A 19,826-nucleotide genomic window follows, 5' to 3' on the forward strand; every position below is an offset into this window, starting at 1 on the left:
CATTAAATTAAGTCTCAGGACCAAAACCCAAACTCTCTGGAGCAAATCTCATCAACCTTTCCAAAGAGTTTGGAGCAAACTTCCTAGCAAACAAGTAGCAAAACCTTGTCTTCCTTCCCATTATACATGCAAGAACTCCCCATCCTCAACCTGGTCAACAAGTCAACTGTCACATCTGATCTCCAATACAACGTAGGATGGGGGCCACCCTTTGACCAGTCAACCCAAGTGACACTCCTATCTGAGTTTCTCCCAGAAGCCTTGATGTTCACGTAGGTGGGTATATAATGTTCATCTACGTAGCATGAGGGTTTGCAGTACTTGGCGAAGAGCTGGTAGTACTTGTCGTCAGAAATGAGATCAGTGGCAAGAGCTCGGTCCATCTCAAACCACTGAGAGCCTTTGCGCCATTGCTGGAGCTTGAGGTAAGGCCGAAAACGCTTGTTGTATCGACCACGGCCTGTTTGGCCGGGGTCGTCGTAGGATTCAATGTAAGTGTGGGTGGAGTTGATGAGATAAGTGTAGACGGTGGCGAAGTTGAATAGAGGAATGCAAGACTCGGAAAGGAGAACAAATCTCTGATTGGAGAAGTCTAATAGAGCGTTGGCTAGAAGACGTCTCTCAGCTTCCATCATGCTCAGCTCTCCCCATTGCACTCCCTGCATGCATGCATGCATTGCTTGTTTATTTGGTTTAATTTTTGTGTTTTTTTTTTAAAAGTTTAATAGTTAAGTATGTGGGTTTTTTAAGATGATTTTTTTGGGTCATTTATTCGAGTATTAAATTAAGTATGCATTGAGTTGATTGCTTGTTTTAATTTACTTTTTCCAATGAAACTAGTACTTTGAATGTTGTAAAGAATCAGGGGATATGGTTATATATACTAATCATTTGTGAGAGGACTTGGGAATTACATAATTTGCATTTACTGTTTTACATCAGTATCAAATCATACTTTTGTGCCACCTTTCTTTTGAAAGTAGATAGTAATACTGTTAAGCGCATGACTAGTTAGTTCCCAGCAGCGCAAGGAAGAGGAGCTTGATTTTTTTTTGTTTTTTTTGTCAGAAAGGGAATTAGCTAGTTCTCATTTATAATATGGATGTATAGACAATGAGAGAAAGAAAAGAAAAGCAATATGATGTATAGGTTAATGAACTGACCTTACTGGGGATTCTCCGGCCATGAAAAAGGGAATCTTCCGGGAATGATTCATGAAAGGAAGGGTCAGAGTGTACATAAATAGAATACATGCCTTCATTTCCCCTGAAGAACAAATCCCACAATGGAGCAAATGCAAGAGGACCTCTTGTTAAGAACATGAATGCAACCTTGGGAACTCTACGGAAAGGATACTCCTGTATCTGTGGTATCATTGATGCCCTCCATAGTAACTCCTCATCAGTCATGTCATGCATGAGCTCTGTAGGATGCAAAAACTCCATAAATCCAACATGTTCCTTTGATGATGGTGATGATGGTGGTTCTGGAGATGGAGGAGGAGGTGATGGTAATGGTGGTGGAGGAGGTGGTGGTGATGGTGATAGTGGAGGTGGTGAAGATGGTGGTGGTAATGGAGGAGGAGAGGAGGATAACAAGGAGACTTGAGAGGTTTGGATAGAGAAAGGAATGGTATTGATGTAAAAGCTAACTATAGTTCCAAGAGCAAGGCCAAAGCCAAAAAGAAGGAAACCAGAGAGAATGCTGAAGAGTTTGGAATTGGGAGTGAAGAACATGAATGGTGGTGATGGTGTAGGAGGTGGTGCTTCCTTTGATTGCTTCATGGTTTTTCTTGAGTTTTGTTTAATGACTAAAAAATTGCTGAAAGAGAAAGGAGAGGTGGAGAGGGTGATGAGGAGAAGTTATGGCTGAGCTTGGACCAGATCAGGATTGGAAGGGGGAGACTTGAACTATTGGTTTCCTATGGATTCCAAGTTTCCTTGGAAATGTAGCCAAGGATTGTCGTGACATTTTAATGGAAACCAGTTAAATTAATCATAAATGATACTACTTGGATTCTTGGAATTCAAGTTCAGACTTTCAGAGGAGGTCTCATATTAATAATCTCAAGCGTAATTATATTAAAAAAAACCCAATAATCATGGATCTGGCAACACTAATATTAGTTTGACTTTGTCAGAGGCCTTTGTTGTACTTGTTATTGAAGGCTATAATATAATTTTAGAAATTATTATTATATCTAGTTATTGATGGTCCCTCAGCTTTGCCAATATCTTTTGCAAATGTTCTATGCATCTGGATATGGAACTTTTTCCTTCATCATGTAGATATACAAAGCAACTGAGGATGAACATTAAAAATTTTCTTTCCCTTCTTTTTTTTTTATAAATACCTCATGAATATTTATAAAGTAAAAAAAACGATCATTTACACATCCAAATGTCAGCGACCCAATACCACAGTACGTCCCCCTATCCACAAACAAACCATGTCCTGAGAATGATGTCCTACGAAACAGCCCCTTAAACTCTCTGCCTCAAGGAAGAACAAACTAAAAGACTAATGACTCGCTGTCTGCTGTAGACTATTATGCCATCAACATGGACTACATTTTATTTAGTAGCAAATAACTCATTATTATCAGAAAGACCATAAACACACCCTCCGGAAGAACTTGCTTACTGAAAGAATCAAACATCAACGTTAAGAGCGCGCTCAATTTCCTCCAATGATCTACCTTTGGTCTCCACGACATTGCCAGCTATGTAGAGAACTGCAAGAAAGCACACTGTGGCGAATCCTAGGTACACTTTGCTGATCCCAAACTTGTTTACCACACTCAAGAAGTAGAGACCAATCACAAAATTGGACACCTATCATCAACAAGAGAACAATTCATGCAAAGCTCATCAATTTGACTTATTATTAAGATTTGCATAACTAGCGAGCAAGCCCAAAAATAAAGGAATGCACAATTCATGTGATAAACCAAACAGAATTCATCGTGAAGGCAATGCATCATTCATGTAATAGGTTGCAGATAATGCGTCAAAACCAAACTTCTCTACTCTTACCCAGTGCATGCCAAGAGAGAGAGCAACTGCCTTTGCTCTGATTCTGGAGGCAAAAATCTCAGGAAGCAGAAGAGCAGGCACAGGCCCAGCACCTAATGAAAATGACAAGACATAGCTGTTCGAAGAATATAAAGCAGAGTTATATGAGCATTCCATTGCTGTTAAGACCAAAATAAGGTGATGGTTCAAGACTTACAGGACAGTGCCAATAACTGCAAGATTTCCTGAATAAGGTGCCAGAACCTTCCATGTGAAGGACAGAGAGAGAAGCAACATTGACGCCGCCTTCAGAAAAAGGAAATTTCCAATTAGGAACCAAAAATTTATTAATGTGGTCAAGTAAGGCAGCGGGGATATTGATAAAGGGGAACATCTACATCAACAAACTGGATTTCACTATGTATGATATTCACTTCATCCTTGACAACACAGATTCTTGAAGGTTGAAAGGTATACAATAAAAATATGAAGTCTACGCTAGATAACTAGACAATTAAGAAACATCAAGTAAACAAGAGAAGTAATATAAAGAACACTACTCTATTAGAGGAGTCCTAGGCATTTTCTGTTTTGACTCAAAATTGCTACTTTCCATGTCTGATCAGTCAGGCTGGAGGTCAGAAAGAAGAAATCTGCTTTCTAAATTATTTATAAAAATTAAAAAAAAAAAAACATCAATTACTCATCCCAAGTGACCACTACTTTGTGATTCTTGAGTTCCATTAAGTTGGAAACCAAATCACAGTATCCTAAGAACTAGTTCACTTGTAATCTTAAAGGACCTATTTGCATGGCCATGATGAAGGTAATTAGTTTTTCATTGAACATTAGCCCTTGCATTTGTTTCTCATCTTTATACTCACAGCCTACCCCTCTCACTCTTGATATTAGGACCCAACCCCCATGCAATGAACCAATACAATAAAGATAGTACCATTCCAGCAAAGCTGGTGATTAGAAGGCTTTTCCTTCCTTGCTTGTCCATCAGTGAAGAGGCAATAGCAGTGCCTGTCATAACAGAATGACACAGTAGAGTCACATGAAATGTCTGTAATGGTATTAGCATAATCAATTTATCTTTCTTTTCTCATAAGCAGGTGCACATATCATCACTGACCAAAAACGTTGGCTGCCCCAACAAAAGCACTTGCTGCAACATCAGAGGCAATTCCCGCACTGCGGAACACAGAAGTAGAATAGTACACAACAGCATTTATTCCAGCCAATTGTTGAAATAAGAACAGTGCCGCTCCCACGCTTACAACTGCAATTTGGAATATCGATCAGGAAGTTTCAGTGGCTTACTTCATGCCAAATGGATAATAAAAACACCACCTCCACTCTCAAGAATCAGGCATGGCATTTGAAACTTGAAAGTGGAACCATTATACAAAAATTGGATGTCTCAAACCTACTCAAGAATCAAAATGTTAACAAGGTTGCATGGCTGATTAGTACTCTAGGTTTGATAAAGAAGCACCTGTCTACAGAAGTTGTAACAAATGGAGACTTTCATCAGCATGGAAAGTATAGAATATTAATAGTATCAGAGATGCAAACTTTGTATGAGAACAGACGAAAGTTCAAGCAGATGTTCCTGTTTCACCAAATTATTTACAAACACATGGATGTATGTTTGTGTTTAAAACTATTTCAAGTGGATGTACAGGTTTAAAAGTCCTTTTTTAAAGAGAGTTGAATTTAGATATAACTCCTAGTGGTATTTGACTATACATAGCACAACTAGCAAGCATTTGAAGATTGTTATCCACCAAAAGTACCACTGGTGGTTAGAAATTACGCAATTGTGGATGAGCAGCAGGGTCAATTGCCATGGCAACCATAAAAACATCACTTTTAAACTTTGAAAGGGCAACCAACAAAATGAAGAATGATCTTAGGGCTCCAAAAACTATAAATTTTGAACCATACAAATTAACTTGATAAAATAGGTATGTTGATACAAGCATTTTGACATACCTTTCCCATAGCGTTTGCTGAACAGATCAAACCAACCAGCATCTTGCTCAGTGGAACCTTGGATACCTGCTTGCAAACCCTGCATGGCTTCAGCAACCCTTTCTTTCCCATATAATGTCCTTAGTGATGCTTCAGCTTGTGTGAGTTTCCCTTGCTGTAAAGGATGCAAATGCACATTGAGCAGGAGCAAAATATAAAGAAGATAAAAGGAGATCAGGCTAATAGATCCTAAACCACAGGAGAAACACGAGGTAGTTCACTGAACATTAACCTGAAAGAGCCAACGGGGACTTTCAGGAGAAATAGCCATTCCCAAGGCCAGCAGAACAGATGGAATCACTGCAATACCAAACATTGACCTCCACCTGATTAAGGAAAATGAACTCAAAATTTTAGAATTTATACAAATTATGATGTTTGCATTGAATAAAATTCACATTTCAGTGACTCCTGTTCTAATAGAGGTATCTTATCTTTAAGGCCATGGAAGTATGCGAAACTTTGTAAAGCATCAAACATTACGCAGTCTTGTATATCTACATGTCAGTATTGACTATGAATATAGCATGACAATTTCACAAGTGCAATCATCACCCATGCATTACAATATTTGACCAAAATGACTCGTCTCCAAGAAAAATACTCAAACAAAGCAGTAGCATGATGTTTTTTAGTGTCACAATTTCAAGTGCTGTGTTAACAGTCAGAATATGCAAAAATATTTCGACAGTAGCTAGCATGATATGACAAAAAGTAAATTACCTTTATATTGGAGAGTTTCACTAGAAATAGATTGTATTGTAAAATTTTTGATATAAATACATACATACAACGTTATAATTTCATAACATACTGACTCCAATTTTTAACAGCTCATAGCTTTGTATTGCTAGCTTGGGGTTTTGGAGACTTTCTACTGCATACAAATTAGATCAAGTCAACAAGAACACTCCAGGATTGAGTGAAGCACCATAAATAGACAATGTAAGTAAATTTTGGTTAGCATATCACCCAAGTGGCATGGCTAGTAGCCTAGTATACAGGCCACTTAAAATGAATTTTAAAAAGTAGCTCATGCCTAGTAGAGTATCATGAAGTCACCAGGAAAAAGATTCAACTCTATATTATTTCACACATCATCAGTCACTATCCAACAATTTACCAATATCCCTACCACTTTGATTTCATATTCAAATCATGTAAGAAATACACTAATAGTTTGGACCATATAGATAGAAGAAAGGGAGTGCACACCATATAGGATTTCCTGCCAATGGTAATCCAGCCACCAAAGCCGCCAGTATCCCTATGCAAATGAAAAGCTGGTTGATAGATCCTAATGCTCCACGAATTTCAGTTGGAGATATCTAACCATCAGCAAATGTTTTAGCATCAAAGGAACAGTACCCATACAGATATTTCAACAACCTCATGAACATACAGATTAGCTACCTCAGATATATAAAGCGGCACAACAGCAGAAGAAATTCCAATTCCAATTCCAGCAAGTAAGCGGCCAATCATCATTGACTGTACATTCTGAGCAGTAGCACTGAGACAAGTGGCATCTATGTCAAACTTTTGCGATGACAAAGGGAGTTTGCATACTTTATAGTCAAACTATTGTAAGATACAAACCTGAGAAATGCACCAACTGCAAGAGGGATAGCATCCAGCATGAATGTTTTTGTTCGACCAAATTTATCAGCCAATGCTCCTCCAGTAAAAGAACCTACTGTAGCACCAGCAAGAGAAGAGCTAACAACCCATCCTGTCCAAAAATTTAGAATTTAGAAACACAGTGGAGTCCAATACACGTGGAATTGCACTTCAAACAACAGGAATGCCAAAGATGTTAAATTAAAAACAGTCCCATGTAGATGGTTGTATCCTTCATATTTGGCCATTGAAATATAATGCACAAAACTTTCATCATGCCAGTTGAATTATGAACTAAACTGTACCTTGTAGCACAGTATTTTCAGCAATTCCAAGGTCCCGAGAAAGATATTCAAGTGCCCCATTTACGACTCTGTCAATAGAAGACCAAAAAATTAAGCTTAAACTGCTTCTCTTTATATTTAAACTTACAATGGCGAAAATTCTAATAATTAATTAAACATATAATCAAATACAAGTAGCATGTTAAACATAAGCGTACCCACAATTTACCCCTAACCTCTACAGATGCAAAAGTAGTGTCTACAACTATAACCACTCAAAGTATTCCAATTCATCTATTAAAGCTTTCTACTAACTGTTATACCAAACTTCTAAAAGCACTGAATCTGAAATATGATGAATGAAATGGAGGAGCAGCATTACAATTCATCTGTGTCATAACACATCCTGACTACAATCACGGAAATTCTAAGGGCATTGAATCTGAAACATGAAGAAAGAAGTGGAGAAGAACGCACCCAAGATGATACCCAAATAAAATGGCTCCCAAACAAGCAACACCAACATAAGGGAAGACCGTCCCAGAAGATTTTGTTTGATGTCTTGCAGGATGAACACTTTCCACATCACCTGAAACATAAGCAACTTCTTATCAGAAATAAAATATGTGATGAGAAACAGAGTTTATACCTATCAAACTTTGGCACAACTAGAAGATTACTCTCCATTAAACAAAAATTACTGATTACCATGTGCACAATAATCCAAAAGAAAATTTGTCCTGAAATTCTGTGAATGCCAAAGATTTTAAAACTTGGTTGAATTTTGTAAATACATTGCAAATAATTCATATGAAAGGGCTGATGTAACACTCAGGAGGCCAAGGTATGAAAAGAGTGTCAAGCACAGAAATTATTCTTGCAGCATAATTGTCATGCCAATAAAATGGGAGAAATATACATGAACATAAAAGTGGAAAAAGCTGCATGTGATGAATTTGTTATTTTCTTATTTCAAAAGAGTATATAGAGACATATTCTGCCCCGCCTCAGAAAAAAAAACGAAAAGAAAAAAGAAAAACACAAGAAGAGAAGAATAATTTGCAAAGCCGAACTTCAAAATCAAGTAGGCATATCCTGGGATCTACAAGCATCTGTGACACAACCAAAACCCTTACTAGAACGCCAAGAGAAAGAATCTAGAAGTAGTAAAGCAACACATTTCAAAGAGAAACAGAACAACGTGCAAATTGAAAAGAAACATCAGAAAGTAATCAAAGTGTTCTGAAGAAACAACAAACCAGAAGCCTCAGCTCTGACAATCCCAACTTTCCTCCTCGGCCTAAACACACTCTCCACCGCCGTCAAACGGACCATCTCCACTCCAAGACCCAACGATCTCCTCACCGATCCTCCACACCACGATCTCCGCTCGGCCATCAAAACCCCCTCCGTCTTCCCAAACCCACCCAACACCCTCGCACGACTCCGAAGTTCAAACCCCACCCCAACTCCCCCCTTACCACCGATCACAGCGCCCTGCATCTCCCCTCCCGATCAAACAAACCCCTGAAAGAAAAACCAATAAAACAGATCATCACCAGCATTGAGAACACAAAACCGAGATCGAGATCGAAATCAAGATCTCGAGCAGAGCAAACCGCGGAAGATGATCTCCCCGGCCTTCGACAGCACTAAGCCTGTTCTTGTTCTCATTCGAGAGCATATATCGAGAGTGGCTTTGTTCGCTCCGCTGGCTTCTAGAGAGAGAACAAAAAACTAGAGAGAGAGAAAGAGAGTTCCAAGAAAACTAGTAGAAAAATGCTTACCTGTGGTTATTACGAAGTCGCGGAAATCCCCATAGTGGTCTACCCTTTTTCAAGTATATAAAGATTAGATAAGGGTTGTTGACTAGAGAATGACTGGATAAGAGTACGTGGCGAATAGAGAGAGTCGTTATGTGGTGTGTTGGTGTTTGGATGAGAGTTTGGGATTTTTAAATATCTGAAACCGATTTCATTTGTGATATGATTAATTTCTGGAATATATGCGGGGAGATGTGATGAGCGTGACATCTTATATAGTGTGTGCCTTTCACGTTATCTCTTGGATTTCGAAAGATGGTTTATAGAGGGTTCTGTCTCGTCTCATCTCGTGTGCAAATCACGTGACTAGGTTGGGGGATTTGTTGCCACGTCAGTTCTGTCACAGTGCTGCAGAATTGCAGACATGCTTATCTGGATTTTTTTATCTTGTAAAATAGCTGAAATTTTAGGAATGTATATATATATATTTGGCTAGAAATTTTGGAAATAGTGAATATTAAATATTTAGTATACAAAAACAGTAAAATTATTTGTTTACTAAAGAAAGAAATGAATACACCATCTACTAAAATAATAATTATAATTATAATAATAATAATATTATTATTATTATTATTAAGAAAATGCAACCCAACAATGGACAAGAGCCATAGGGACCCACTTAGTTCAAATAATTGTACTTCCTTGTCCCATACAAGTGCTCTCAAAGATCTGTTTTTGTGCGACCATGACTCATTGAGCAAACTAGATTTCATATATCATGAAAATAAGTAATGAACATCAAAAGATAAGAAAAAACAGCATATTTTTTATAAATTTTTTTTTTATATTATTAACAATCATTAGATGGTCTAATGGTAAATCAGATGAATAGATAATGAGTGATACGAGATCAGATAAGATCCCATATATTTATCTTTTCAACAATTTTTTGGGGTAACGCTTATCTTTTTGTCAAAATATATATATATATATATAAAGCTAAGAAAAAATAACATATTTATTATAAGATTGTTTATATTTTTTTATATTAATGATAATTATTAGATGGTCTAATAGTAAATCATCCGAATAGATAATGAGTGGTACGAGATCAGATAAGATCCCCATGTGTTCATCTTTTCAACAATTTATTGGGGTGACGCCTATTCTATATATATATATATATATATTATAAGAGAGTAAAATTAAAAGATCATGAGTTTTGTGTGTTACATTTGTATTTTCTTTTGATTTTTCTTTTCACCTCTTTTTAAACTTATTCAGTTCTCATCTTATCAAATAAAAATAAAAGAAAAATATAGGATCACAATGTTCATAATTCCTTATATAAGTTTAGTACTAAAGTAAGGGGTAAATTTTTTAGTAGGTAACTAAACTTTGGCTCATTTTCATTTTGATCACCGAACTTTAATTTGCATCAATTTGATCACTCAATTTTAATTTGATTTCACTTAGTAATAAATCAAAGTGATTTCGCCCTCTAAAATGAATGATGTGGTTTTTTCAAACGATACTGACATCTCCAATAGCTTTAATAGTGTAGTTATGGGGAGGACTAATTCAGATTTTTAGATAGCCATATAATTAATTATGGGTTGAAATCCTTGAATTTTTGCCTGGTGAAATCAAATTAAAGTTGAATGACCAAATTGATACAAATTGAAGTTCGGTGATTAAAGTGAAAATAAACCAAAGTTTAATGACCTAGTAAAAAATTTACCCACTAAAGTAAGTAACCATTACTTAAAAAATGATTAAAGTAGAATTTTTGTTGGAGCATTATGTTAATGCGCGGTTGATTATTTTCTCCATTTAAGTGGAGATACAATTGTTACTCTAAATTTTTAAATGAGTTATTCTTTATCTAATTTTTCAATGTAATATATAAAATATTATTACAAACTATATAATTAAAAATAATTTTTTCTTAATTTTTTATTTATACTTCAAATTAAACGTTTGTTAAGTTTCTCCACTAATATCAATGCAATGGAACATAATGCACACAAAAATTTTTCAACTAGGCATTTTTCCTGATTTCAAATCGGAATTTTTAAAATTTTGTGAGTTTTGAAGCAATATCATATTTAAAATAATATCATATAAATAATTTGGTGTAATTAATGTTTTTCAATTATTAATATTATAAGTAATATAAATAAAAACTTAAATGTTTTTAAAAAATTAAATTGTTCATTATACATCTATTTTAATAGTATGTATAAATTCGATAATAAGTAAAAATATAAAGGAGACCTAAAAATACTATAATAGGAGAATGAGTGGTACGAGATCAGATAAGATCCCTATGTGTTTATCTTTCCAATAAGATCCCCATGTGTTCATCCTTTCAACAATTCTTTGGGGGTGACGCTTATTCTTTTGTCAAATATATATATATATATATTATAAGAGAGTAAAATTAAAAGATCATGGGTTTTGTGTGTTATATTTGTATTTTCTTTTCACCTCTTTTTAAACTTATTTAGTACTCATCTTATCAAATAAAAATAAAAGAAAATATAGGATCACAATGTTCATAATTCCTCATATGAGTTTAGTACTAAAGTAAGTAACCATTACTTAAAAAATGATTAAAGTATAATTTTTGTTGGAGCATTATGTTGATGCGTGGTTTATGATTTTCTCCATTTAAGTGGAGATACAATTGTTACTCTAAATTTTTAAATGAGTTATTCTTTATCTAATTCTTCAATGTAATATATAAAATATTATTACAAACTATATAATTAAAAATGAATTTTCCTTAAATTTTTATTTACACTTCAAATTAAACGTTCTTTAAGTTTCTCCACTAATATCAATGCAATGGAACATTTTTTTTTTAAAAAAAAAAAAGTGGATAAACCACGATGGAACATAATGCACACAATTTTTTCAACAAGGCATTTTTCCTGGCTTTAAATTAGAGTTTTTAGAATTTTGTGAGTTTTGAAGCAATATCATATTTTAAATAACATAATTAAATAAATCCTACTATAGAAACTATTTTATACCTTAGATTTTAAAGATTTGATGGACATTTATTACATAAATAATTTGGTGTGATTAATGTTTTTTTAATTATTAATATTATAAGTAATATAAATAAAAACTTAAATATTATTAAAAAAAATTAAAATTATTCTCTGGAAAGCTTTCAGAGTAGATTATACATCTACTTTAATAGTATGTATAGATTCGATTAGAAATAAGAATATAAAGGAGATCCACTATAAAAAAAAACCATAATAGGAGAGTAATAACTTATTTTCCTTCAACCAAAAAGTTGAAAGTTCATCTTCCTCCCATAATAATTATTAAAGATTGTGGTTTATTTACATTCATAAAAAAAAAAAAAAATTGTATATAAAGAGGAACAAAGACTATAGCAAAATAAATATTAATAAAATTTTTGTAAAAATTACATTTGTAACTACTTGTCTTTCATTTTTCTCATAAGCGGAAGATAAAAGTTTCACCCCCTTTTCAATAGCCACTTTATTAAAAAAAAAAAATGTTTCCATGGGTTTTCAAAAAGAAGAATTTTATCTTTTAATTCTATTTTAAAAAAAAAAAGAGTTATGTTCCATGCGTTTTCAAATTAAGGATTTTATCTTTTAATTCTATTTTAAAAAATTATGTTTGGATGTTTTAAAAAGAGGAATCTTATTTTTTTTTAATTATATTTAAAAAAATTTAAAAATAATGTAAAAAAAACTTTAAAATTTGTTTCATATTTAAATATTATTAGTTACCATCACCATTTAACAGGTGAACGACAATGAGATTAACTCTCATCCTAAAAGTTGATAGTTTGACTCTTTCTAAAGCATAATTGAAAATTCAAGATATAGGACTTGGTCACATTTAAAAAAAAAATATTAGTATTTTAGAGTTTTTTTTTATACTAGACGACAAGTATTCTTATTTAAGATTTAAGTCTAAGACGAGTACAGATGTAGAGCGTACTCACAAGCTCAATAACACTTTGCTTTCATTCTATGCAGATTACTAGGTTTCAATCTCGGGACCCTCTAAAATGAAAACCATACTTAAAGGACCCAATATGGCTAAGCAATAGTTGGTGTATTTTGGAGTTTTTGAATATTTTATTTGGTTGTATTAAATTCCAATTTGCTATAAATTTTACCAATCATTAAAATAATAGGTTTAAAATAATAACTAATTATAAAGTTATAATAAATATAATAAGTTACGAAGATAATCCTCATTCGAGGTCCAAAGCGAAGGTTTTTGATGGTGGTGACGATGCTCGCCATATCTCCCCCTCCATCCCCCTCCTTCGCCCCTCCCCTTTCCATCTCCAGTCTCCGACAACGGCGTGGCCTACATCTCTCCAAGAGAACGCCGACGAGGCGGCGCCGTATCCTCGCTTCGATCCCCGATCCCGCGGAGCATGCTCAGGTGGAGTACACTCCCTGGCTCATCGTCGGCCTCGGCAACCCGGGCAACAAGTACTACGGCACCAGGCACAATGTATTCATCCATCCATTTCGATTCCTTTTCGCACTTCCAATTCGTGTTGTAAACCACTAATCGTTGTGAATCAGGTTGGGTTTGAGATGGTTGATAGAATTGCTCGGGATGAAAGAATCCCTTTGAATACTATACAATCCAAGGCCTTGTTGGGAATTGGTAAGAAACTCAAGTCTAGTTCCATTTATTTTTTGAGTGATTGATGAATGTACCTTTGTAGTTATTTTGGATTTCGTCTCTGGTTTGATTAGTGCAGGTTCGATTGGTGAAGTGCCGATTTTGTTGGTGAAGCCTCAGGCTTACATGAACTACAGTGGAGAATCAGTGAGTTTTTCATTCTACGCGAACTCTGTCGGCTTGATTGTTTCTGTATTCGGCTATGTTTGTGGGAATTTTGCCTAGTGTATGTACTGCCTATTGTGTAATTTTGCCTTTTTGATTTTGTGAGAAGATCTGCAATCACTTGCCAAGTGCTCAAGCTTCAAGCGTTTTTAAATAAATGATTTGTCTTCATCTTGCTCACGCTTTTCCCTTGGATTTTTATGTGTTTCTTCGCTGTGCCAACGTTTTTGGCGAAATTATTGTAATAGTTCATGAAAATCAGCAAATTTCATTGTTTTGCTTCTTGGTTGAAATTAACACTGTATAACTATTTTTTTTTTTTTTATTATTTCTTTAATCTAGTTATAGAGGGCAATCTAATAACACTAGCTTTTTGGTTTTAAATTTGAAGGTGGGTTCACTTGCAGCTTATTACAAAGTTCCTTTGAGACACATCCTTTTGGTATGTTTTGTGGCATGATTTCTATGTGAAAGTTATATGGTACATCTGTTTTTGTTTCTTGGGTGTTCAGCTTGACATGTCTGATTTGCATAATTTCATTCTTGAAGATTTACGACGAGATGAGCTTACCAAATGGAGTGCTGAGATTTCAGCCAAAGGGAGGGCATGGACATCATAATGGGTAATTTAAGTTTGTGTTGTTTAAGAAAAAATATATATATATATATATATTTTATTATTTTCATTAGTTTAATTTTAGATTTTGGTGGTTTATCTTTCTCATTACCTTGTGGTACAAATTCTGAAACAACACAATTCATATAGTGTCTCTGTGATTTTAAAGATTCTCATTATTAATGTAGATGCATATTATGGCTTCATGCAATCTCAAAATGTGAATGAAAATCCTGCAGTAGAAATTCTTGATTGGCAATTCATTTATTTTTATTTTTATTTATTTATTTATTTATTTTGTGGTACCTACAACTACAAGTTGAACAACTCTAATAAATGCATGGAAGTTTTAGCATTGTTCTTTTCTTTGAGTCTTATGATGTTTCTTATATAATTACCAAAAAGGTAATAAAATATTCTTTTGGTGGATGTGAACTTTATAGCTCCAAATTGTATTTCTCTTGATTATAATGCTTTTTTATTCCAGAGTGAAGAGTGTCATTGAGCACTTGGATGGTAGCCGAGAGTTTCCTCGCCTTTGCATAGGTTTGTAAATTGTTTTTGATTTGCTTGCTCTATATTTGGCTTTTATTTCAAGTACTTAGTAGGATTCTGAAGCCTGAAGCGGTGTGATCTATAGGCATCGGCAACCCACCTGGTAGTATGGATATGAGAGCATTTCTGCTTCAAAAATTCAGTCCCACAGAGCGTGATCAGGTTCATAATTATTTATTTCTAAATCTCTTGCGCCATAGCTTGATTATCTTTTTTGATGAACTTGGATAATTTGTTAAAAACAGATGTTTTACATATATGATTCACAGTGTCTGAACTTGTTGCTGACCATCCTATTCAACATACTAATACTCATATAATCTGGAAATAATTTAAATATCCATGTGATTGGTTAAATGCCATGGCTTCTACCTTTTATGCCATTTACCATCATTATAGTCATCCATCTGGTGGTTATACCAGTTCAGTCATGGTAAACTCTGATTGATGCCATATCCATGAGGGACTGAGCTGCCATGTTTGATGGCCAAATTTACAAGGGCGAGCTAATAAATTCTAACCCATGCAAAAGCTGGATAAGTCTTTCCAAGATCTTTTGCCTGTACTTGGGAATGCTTATATTGTCTGTGTTGATTATGGTTGTTAAGCCCCTAAACTTTCCAAAGTGATTTGGTGAGAGGAATTTATTTAGGAAGTGATGGGATTTTGAAGCAAGATAAGCATGATCTCTGTGCATCTTCCTAACAATGAACCTCTTGTGTAGATTTCTTTCCCCCGAGGTGCATCAGAAACCTCTCTAGTGTCATCTTCTAGCAACAAGGATCCAATTTTTTAACGATATTTCATTATTCATTATCATGATCAACAATTTTAAGAATCCGTAGCAGTTGATCCAGACATTGGATCATGCTAAGTTTTTCAACAATTTTGAGGTCAAAATTTTCAACAATTTTCAACAATTGTGAGCTTCTCCTTTTTGTCTCTCTTTAGGAATGACTCTTATTAGAAGAAGTGATTTCATGAATGCTGGATTCACCAAGTTGAATAAAGAGACAACATATACTTGATTGGTTAAAGCTAAATCTTGTTCAAGTAAACATTTGTATAAAAACTTGGAAATTTACACCCTGATAACTGAGAATTAATGTAAGATTTGCCACGTATGATAATCAACAACCAGAGTCCAGACACAAGATTTGCCACGTATGATAATCAACAACCAGACTGTAAGATTTGCTCATTCTTTATCATTTAATTGCCTGATTTATCTTCTTAAACAGATTGACCAGACTTCTGGCACACATATCATATTTTGTTTCTGACAGGTGGACTCTGCTCTAGAGCAAGGATTGGATGCCGTGAGGACTCTTGTCCTCAAGGGTTTCAGTACAAACATCAATCGGTTCAACTTGATACAGAAATACAAGTACCACAAAGTGTGAATCTACAAGAGCAGCTCAACTTTCGAGTTTATTTTCACATACATGATACATCAAATATGTGCTGCAATACACGTCACTTGTGCTACACATAAGGCTTTGGAATCTCATGTTCTTTCTCTAGTCCTTGGTTTCATTTTCAGAAAATTGTGGATGTTATCTTGATAACATGGATGAACAAGGCGAGTGTACAACATTGCAATGTACTGAATGTTCTTGATACCCAGTTTCTGATGTATCAAGACAATAGCAATGGCTTGCAATGCTGACCAGGCATTTGAATCCGTGAGAAGAACGAAACTCCTTTATATCTTTATATATGTTTGTGTTGATATATAGACTTCTATTATGCTAGAAGCTACATATCAATCATGCAGTAACTCACCCAGATTGGGAAATGATTGAGGACATTATGTGGAGTTGTATTAAAAGTAGGCAGTGCTGGGATTTTGTGAGTTTTCTTGCAGGTGCTGATCTCCAACAAATTGTGGAGTTTACCAGTGGATATTGGATTCTCTGGCATTGGAACACTTGAATGGGCAATCAGAAATTTAAAGCTCTAATTTTCACCCGTGCATGGGCTCTCTAGAGGCAAGATGCGAGCTAGTTTTCCACAAAATAACCTCCAAACTTTTCTCGAATCTTCAAGAGTTTAATTTTAATCAGTATTGGATTACTCCAGGATCTGGAAAGTCCATATCAGGGAGTTCCTATCTACTTCTCATGTGAAATATAACATTTCCATATTTTGTGATGCTTCTTGGATTGATGGTTAATCTAAGTGTGGTTTGGGTTTTATTATTGTCAAAGTTGCTGATAATATCATCCTGGTAGGTGCTGTATCTTCCACTGTATTCAAGCATTGAAGCACGGTTTGCTGCACTTGAAGCTACTCATGAACATAGCAGGAGAAGAATTCTCATCTTGGACCTTGTGTGCTGTGATTGTTTAGCCATGACAGACATGATCAACAAGGCTGACTCCTAGGTCTCTTGGTGATTTGATGCTCAGATTCGCAGAATTAAAGATCTACTGAGTTACAATCCTTCGGTGACAGTTGAATACATTGCTCGCGAATGTAAGACTTTGGCAGACTCACTAGCAAATCATGCTCGGCTTAATCCGTAAGGGCTCGAGCTTTGCCATTTGGTTGATGATTATCTCTCAAGAGCGTGTTTTCTGGTTTCTGGTTTTCTTATTTTGTTTTTTTACTAGCTTATTTACTCCTCTGTCCAAATAATAATAATAATAATAATAATAATAATCACGCAGCAACTCAAAAGTCTCTTGCTACTTGCTAGGGAATGATACCAAACTTTAAGTCAATCTCAAAACTACATAGACCATGTAAACCTTCAAGACGCCGCGGACCTCATTCTTTTTCTTAATAACTTAACAAATACATTGATATCTCATTCGCCTCCTCATAAACTGATAACTCAAACTTGGAAATAAGAATCCAACCACTAAAAACGCACTACCAAGAGAAGTCCGCCATCTTCTCCGATGTATTATTATTCCCCTCCATAATCCATAAAGCTTGCACTTCATGCACCACCTACCATGCACAATAGCCATGGCTTCTTCCACTTGCTTTCCAGACCATGTTAATAAGTACGCATTTTCCACACGCTCCACATCCCATGTTACGAGGGTTCATGTATGAAACCTATTCACAGCTACGTCGAATGGAAACTTAGAATAAAAAGATCACTATTGGCCTCCTCACAAGCTTGCTCACCCTCTTCTAATTACATTAATCCTAATTACCACTTTAGATAGGAGAACAAGAGGCCAATATATGCACCCAACTCGCCACCTGTCACTCCAAGGTGAGATAGATTCCTGGTGACGCCGTCAAGGCCGGAGACAGAGTTTGGGAGGCCTTGCATTTCAGAGACAAACAAGAGAGAGGAGAAGGGAGGAGGAATCATGAAGAGGAGTTACTCTTCTGTCAAGGTGATGAAGCAACATTAATTGTGAATAATAAGACGCTTAAGAAATGTGTTGCTAGCTAGTTTCCAGCGACTGGCAGTGACCAAATTAAACAACATCCTTAAGTTGATGAAGTCTTTATTTATTTTTCATTTCATTCATATGTTTTGCATGGAGGTAAATATTGTTATGCATATAGTGTTATGTAACAATTAAGAAAATGCACTGTTGTAACTTGTAAATATAACATGAGCTTGCTTCTAATAAACAATTCAAATTCTTAGATGAACATCAATTTAAAATGCTCCACAAAAAGAGTAGTACTTGCATGGCAAACTTGATTGCTAAGTTTTTTAATATAAATAAAAGTAGCCTGCAGTTTGCATGTGAATTAGTTCTTCATGCATGCAAGGTGCTATGGTGTTTGAGGTGGCAAACCTAACCAAGTAGATGAATTTAATTACTTACGTTCTTGGCTTTACGGAGATCGCAAAACAAGGGCAGTATATATATATATATATATATATACTATATATAGGCATGTGATGCCTCTTACATAAGCTTGAGTTTGTCTCCATAGCATGTGATACCTAGAAATCATACCAATTACCAAACACTGTCAGGTTTGGTTATTGTTTCTCTTCAGTCAATGAAAACTAAATCAAAGTACCTAGTTCTCATTATAACCTACGTCTGTTCTGATGTTAGATGCATTAATTGACAATAGTTCTATGCATGAGATGCATGCTTCTTGATTAGTGTTCACCAGCTATCATTGTATTCAGACTACCAAGCTTTACACCATTAACAGTATATACCAATTATGATAATAATGAACTTTAAAGAGTCCCCTCTCTTATAATATTCAGGGCATGCTTATCTGAAGATTATTGCCACCATTCTCCATCTATGATTAGACCTGATGGTGATGCACAATAATCGAAATTAAATGACAAAGAGGAATTCAAATGCCTTTAAATGATGTACTACTGTTTGTCTTAAATATATATATACATATATATGTGGATGCTAATGCTGATGATTTTTTTCATTGACAATAGTAAAGCCCATTAATCAGGAAAGTTGTAAATTAAACACCCACTAATTAGCTTCATCTAATTAAATTATATTAAATTAAACCACACCTAATGGTGTTTGGCACCTTAAGTATTCCTTAATCCAAGAGTGGCATCCCATTATCTCTGACTTAAGAAAGGAAAAGAAGAAAAGACTTGGGAGCTTATGCTCACACAACTACCAAGCCTACTAGTTACTTATTCCACACATAGAAGATACGATCTTTGTCAAAGGCTTTGTTTTGACCTTTGTGTTCAAGAACACTCATTCAATACTTTTATCCTTAGCTCTCATATAGTAGTAGTAGACACATTCTTTAATCCCAATTGGTCTCCAAAGTTCAAAGATTAGTTTATCCAAAGCCTTTCCTTTTCTATCTCCTTCTCCATTTTTAATGCAATCACGTCATCTAGTGAACTTGCTAACCCTCTTCCTAAAGCTAATCCCACAAACATCTAATCATGTTTTTTATAATATTCCTCAATTAAAGTTAAACCACTCTAATGCCCATATCTTTTTCTTTTTGAGTGATCTTTTTTTAACCACACTAGGCACATGTGTAGACTTAATAAAATTTGTGGCAAGATATATACACATACATGTATAAATGATCAGATTAAAATAGATACTTTTGAATTGAATTATCTAAGAATAAT

At 34.9% G+C, this 19,826-nt stretch overlaps 2 protein-coding genes and 1 pseudogene across 2 annotated transcripts; 1 reads left to right on the forward strand and 2 right to left on the reverse strand.

The window, feature by feature from the left end:
• Nucleotides 1–7: 7 nt before the first annotated feature.
• On the reverse strand, nt 8–1,478 carry LOC120260151 (annotated as a pseudogene).
• An 830-nt stretch (nt 1,479–2,308) lies between these two features.
• LOC120261668 (plastidic glucose transporter 4) lies at nt 2,309–8,732 on the reverse strand. The gene is made up of 14 exons (XM_039269643.1): nt 8,578–8,732; nt 8,218–8,485; nt 7,436–7,547; nt 6,980–7,047; nt 6,654–6,786; nt 6,468–6,567; nt 6,270–6,382; nt 5,287–5,380; nt 5,016–5,169; nt 4,153–4,299; nt 3,970–4,043; nt 3,232–3,320; nt 3,036–3,150; nt 2,309–2,834 (listed from the first exon to the last, which is right to left on the reverse strand). The coding sequence occupies exons 2-14, from the start codon at nt 8,459–8,461 to the stop codon at nt 2,652–2,654; spliced, it is 1,626 nt and encodes a 541-aa protein (XP_039125577.1). The 5' UTR covers nt 8,462–8,485; nt 8,578–8,732; the 3' UTR covers nt 2,309–2,651.
• A 4,252-nt stretch (nt 8,733–12,984) lies between these two features.
• Nucleotides 12,985–16,474, forward strand: LOC120261962 (chloroplastic group IIB intron splicing facilitator CRS2, chloroplastic). The gene is made up of 8 exons (XM_039269987.1): nt 12,985–13,245; nt 13,320–13,404; nt 13,502–13,569; nt 13,979–14,029; nt 14,137–14,210; nt 14,691–14,749; nt 14,844–14,920; nt 16,045–16,474. Exons 1-8 carry the CDS (start codon nt 13,006–13,008, stop codon nt 16,159–16,161), a joined length of 771 nt encoding a protein of 256 aa, XP_039125921.1. The 5' UTR covers nt 12,985–13,005; the 3' UTR covers nt 16,162–16,474.
• Nucleotides 16,475–19,826: the final 3,352 nt, after the last annotated feature.

Source organism: Dioscorea cayenensis, chromosome 5 (genome assembly GCF_009730915.1).
Source record: "Dioscorea cayenensis subsp. rotundata cultivar TDr96_F1 chromosome 5, TDr96_F1_v2_PseudoChromosome.rev07_lg8_w22 25.fasta, whole genome shotgun sequence".
NCBI lineage: Eukaryota > Viridiplantae > Streptophyta > Magnoliopsida > Dioscoreales > Dioscoreaceae > Dioscorea > Dioscorea cayenensis.